Here is a 4,297-nt window from a genome sequence, read left to right on the forward strand (position 1 = left end):
TCTCTCTCTGTCCCCCTGGGTGCCCCCTTCTTTTCTCCCCATGCTCATATAATAAACTTTTCCATATAATAACTGTTGTGTGGCACATATTTCATATGTCATATCTTAACTCATATTTAAAAGAGTGGGTGCTGGCCACAACAACATCATTTACCTCCTGAAACCAAACTGGCCAAGCTGAGAGTGAATGTTCGGAAAGCCTTAGGATTTTTTCTTTTTTTGATGTTATCAAATCACTTATGGTTTCAAAAACAAAATTCGTGCCAGCATATGAAGATCTCTATCTTACATCATTGGCATTTTTTAGTGGTTATAATTACTTATGTAAGTAAGTCAAACTTGCAATGCCAAGGTGTAAAACAACTTACCAGCCCAGTGGTTTGAAATCAGAACAGCGTCCTAATAAAACTGAAACGATGACCTCTCAGTCTAAGACATACAGTTTTGAGCAGTCTGCTAACACTTGGCTAGACATGCTTTCATGAGCAGTGGGGGGGAAAAATGTGATCTTGTTTTTGAAAGCAGATTTAAACATTTTTAGGGACAACGATACTTTGGGAAAGTTGTGGCTAGGTTTCTACTGAAATATGCATGTTTCCTTCTGATTTATAAACAGAATGCAAGAGGAGGCTGCAATCTGGAAATCAATTTCAAGAAACTCTAGGAGGACTCACAGGTCCTGTTATCCAGAGATAAACATACCTGTCTCACACCCATGCCTCATTCTCATAACTGCTTTTTCTCAGCACCACTTTTCTATCAATTGTTACAATAAGGAAGCACAGAGAGAATAAAACCACAGCCAGAAAGTCTGAGCAACTGTCCGGGAACTCACTGAGTGCTCATGCACTCATTTGCTTCTCAAACGCAGAATGAAACCTCTCACTGATGTTGTATTGCCTTGCTTTTATTTTTTTATTTTTTGACAAAATATCAAAACAGTAAATCATAAAGCAGCTAAGACGTGGGCAGTGTAGACCATATTTAAAAAAAACAAAAAAAAAAAAAAAAAAAAAAAAAAAAACAAGGAATTGGGTGGCGCTGACTACACACAGTGTCTGAGCAGCGGGAAGGATCCTAGGGACCAGGCTGGGAGTAACAGACAACAAGACCTGAAAAGCCCTAGGTGAGAGGGGTCCACACGATACAGAGCACAGGTGGGTCTGGCCTGTCCAACTGGTCCACAGAGGACTGGGTACCCAGTCCCCCAGAGACTGGCTGCACACCTGCCTGTGAGCTGGCAGTTGTGTTCTACATATTGGACTCTATCTGGGGCTGAACTCTGGGACACTCACCAATGAACTACTCTCAAAGACCAGCAGTAAAAGGTGTCTTCTTTTTTGGTATTTTACCAAGAAAGTAAAAGAAAGGAGGGCTGACACAAACCCACTGTGAGGGCTGGCTCTCTCCAGTCTTTAAACATTTAAGAGTGATGCAGTCAATGTGAATGACATGTGGGTATGAGACAGATATCTGAGGACCGAAATATCTGAGGAGCTTCTTGAGAGCTCACTGCTTAGCTATGACCAAAGCTTGGGAGCTGCTTGAAGGCTTAAAACAATCTTCATGGGGGGGGGGGGCGGGTGCCACATAATTGGAACTATTGTATGGCTGCCTCTCATCAGCTTCTGTTAGTGTTCCTGGGTCGAATGTGTGGCCCTGGATAATTCTTCTTTCAGAAGCCTCAGAAGGTTGGGTGCCCTGGATTTTGAAGCTCTGCTGCCCTTCCTCCAGCCTCTCCGGGTTCATACGTAACTCACAGAGAGACAACAAGGAACAAGAAGCACACTAGTGATGTCAAGAGGACGTTTCCATCACAGTCACAACGGAGATGGTAAAATAACATTACAACATGTGATAAAGAGGTTAGGGGTGTTTGAGGGAGGGCTGTTTGTTTGTTTGTTTTGCACAAGGAACTCTGTAAAAACAACCAAGCAAGCCCACAAAAGCAGAGGCTTTCCCTCTATTCCTTGTGTCCCAGGGATCTTTCTGGAAACTCTCATCTCCTTTGTCGTCCTCCCTAGCATAGACCGCGAAGCTCCTCTTCTTCTCTCTTTGCTCCGGCTCCAACCTCATAATCTCCACTAACTAACTGAAAATGTTTCGACTACAGAACACGGGGCTGGATTGCCATGGGGGCAGGGGAATAACCCTTAAAGCTTCCAAGGCATGGAGTATGAGAAGCCTAGAAACTGCCAGATGGCGCCTTCGAAAAGATGCTCACTTGAGTTACAACGTTTAAAAAGTTCTGCAGCATCTTCATGTTGGACAGATATAGGAGCAGGTTGCTGGACTTAGTTATTATGGTTTACCAGGTCCCCTCCCCCTCCCCTAACTTTCCATTGCCCTTCCTGACCCGCCCTTTTCAATGTTATAAATAACAGCCTAAGGTCTCAGAATCGTCACTGCTGCTGCTCCTGCTCTGCCTCCTACAGTTCTGCAAAAGAAACAGACCATGGCCACCTGGATATTAGGTAAGGAGGCATCGGAACAAAGGGACATAGGTGCTATGACATCATCCCACTACCTCTGGACCTCAAATTCACACACCTGTACCCTCAGCCCCACACCTGTACCCTCCCCCCCACCCCAACCCCTGCAAAGCATCCGTGCTGGCCTCCTGACTGGGTTGCAATCCCTGTGTCTGTGACTTTTAAAATCACCCTCTTCCCAGAACCCTCCTTGCATTTCCTCACCCTGTCATCCCAGACCCAGGGGCCCCTACCCCGGGACAGTCTCAAATCAACCATGAGCTATTACTCACATAACTCAGTGGCGCCATCTTCTGGCCTCCATCGTCGTAGCAGCTGGCTATATCTTCCATTTTATTCCTTCCTTCTCTTCTTCATAGCAACTGCAGCCCTGGTTTCTGCCCTCTGGCACTCAGCCGGAGCCGGAGCTGAGAATGGACCACAAGGTGAGGCAGGGAGAAGATGTGCTGGGGGTTGGGAGTGGGTCCTAGGCTGGCCCGTGTATATAACCCAGCTGTGACTCTTCCCAGATACTGGCCTGTTACTTTGCCAGCCAGCACCCAGATGTGGGGACCGGATTTACAACCCCTTGATGCAGTGCTGTGACGATGACACCATCCTGCCTCTGAATGACACGCGCCTCTGTGGCCCTCACTGTGTCTACTGGCCCTGTTTCCAGCATTGCTGCCTGGAGTCCTCAGCCTCCAAGAATCAGAGGGTCGTTAGGTTCAAAGTCCCGGGCGTGAAGCCCAACTGCAGATCCTCCCCGATCTCCACAATCTGTGCCCAGGTGAGTTTTCTCTTACAGTCCCAGGTGGGGGGTAGGAGAAAGCAGGGACAGAGAATGGGTGTCTGTGCCCCACCCCCAATGAGTGCACTCTCGGCTGGGGCCCCACCTCCCTGTATGTGGGTAGTTATCAGACACTCCATGAGTCTCTGTCTTCCCACCCTACACCTCCTCACATCTGCAGGAGCCTCTGTCTGCAGAAGCCTCACCTCACCAGCTCTCAGTAAGATCTGACGTCCTCTAGACGACCTTGGAGAACAGAGGTTCCAAGTCATCTCAGAATCTGTATTTTTTTGTAATCAGTCATTTGGACATTGTTTTTCCACTGTCTCCTTTTTTTGTATTATTAACCGTCTTGGATGGTTTCGCACATGTGTATGATGCAATGATGTTCTCTTGTTACCCCTCCCCCTCCCCCTCCCTCCTCCCCCTCCCCCCCATCCCCTAAGCTCTTTTACATTGCTCCCACCTCATCCTCCCCACCTTGCTCTTCCCAAGGTTCACAGCTTAGGGCTTTGTTATGTGGTCTACTTAGCTGAACCTGAGGCATCTGTATGATCTGTTCACGTTGTTTTTTATAAAACAGATAACTGAGGCTTTTTTACAATACAAGGCTCCCCAGCACAATCTGAGCAGTTTGTCTGTTCTCGGCCCCTCTACGCTATTTTCTCTTAACTCCCAGCAAGCATCCCAGCGATGCTTGCACTTTGTAGCTTTCCTCGGCTCCAGCTCCTTCCTCCTGATCTTCCTTGGACCTCTCCCCGTTGCCTAAAGGGACCCGCTTCCTCTCCTAACTCTTCCTCCCCTGGCCAGCAGGAAGTCTACCCCTATTCTCTCCCCCTGCTCATCAACTGGCTGTAAGCTGCTCTATTGACATAACGGGAGGCAGGGGGGGGCGGGGGGGGGCGGGGACAACTGGAGAGCAGAGTTTATACAACATTTCGACAGGAAATCAGAATTTAAACTACACAATAGCCAAATGCCTACAGTGATCATTGCAGTTGAGATTATTCACTGTAGCCTGATTGGGGAGGAGGGC

General features: G+C 47.7%; 1 protein-coding gene across 2 annotated transcripts; it reads left to right on the top strand.

The window, feature by feature from the left end:
- Positions 1-1,663: 1,663 nt before the first annotated feature.
- IGFL4 (IGF like family member 4) lies at positions 1,664-3,834 on the top strand. Of its 2 annotated transcripts, none has more exons than XM_084771056.1 (5): positions 1,664-1,834; positions 2,436-2,474; positions 2,852-2,917; positions 3,002-3,261; positions 3,443-3,834. In XM_084771056.1, exons 1-5 carry the CDS (start codon positions 1,795-1,797, stop codon positions 3,500-3,502), a joined length of 465 nt encoding a protein of 154 aa, XP_084627182.1. In that variant the 5' UTR covers positions 1,664-1,794; the 3' UTR covers positions 3,503-3,834. The 2 variants fall into 2 exon arrangements, with proteins under 2 accessions (XP_084627182.1, XP_084627181.1); XM_084771055.1 differs by having other exon boundaries at positions 1,668-1,834; positions 2,391-2,474.
- Positions 3,835-4,297: the final 463 nt, after the last annotated feature.

The sequence above is a fragment of the Acomys minous genome (assembly GCF_964271855.1).
Source record: "Acomys minous genome assembly, chromosome: 20".
Lineage (NCBI taxonomy): Eukaryota > Metazoa > Chordata > Mammalia > Rodentia > Muridae > Acomys > Acomys minous.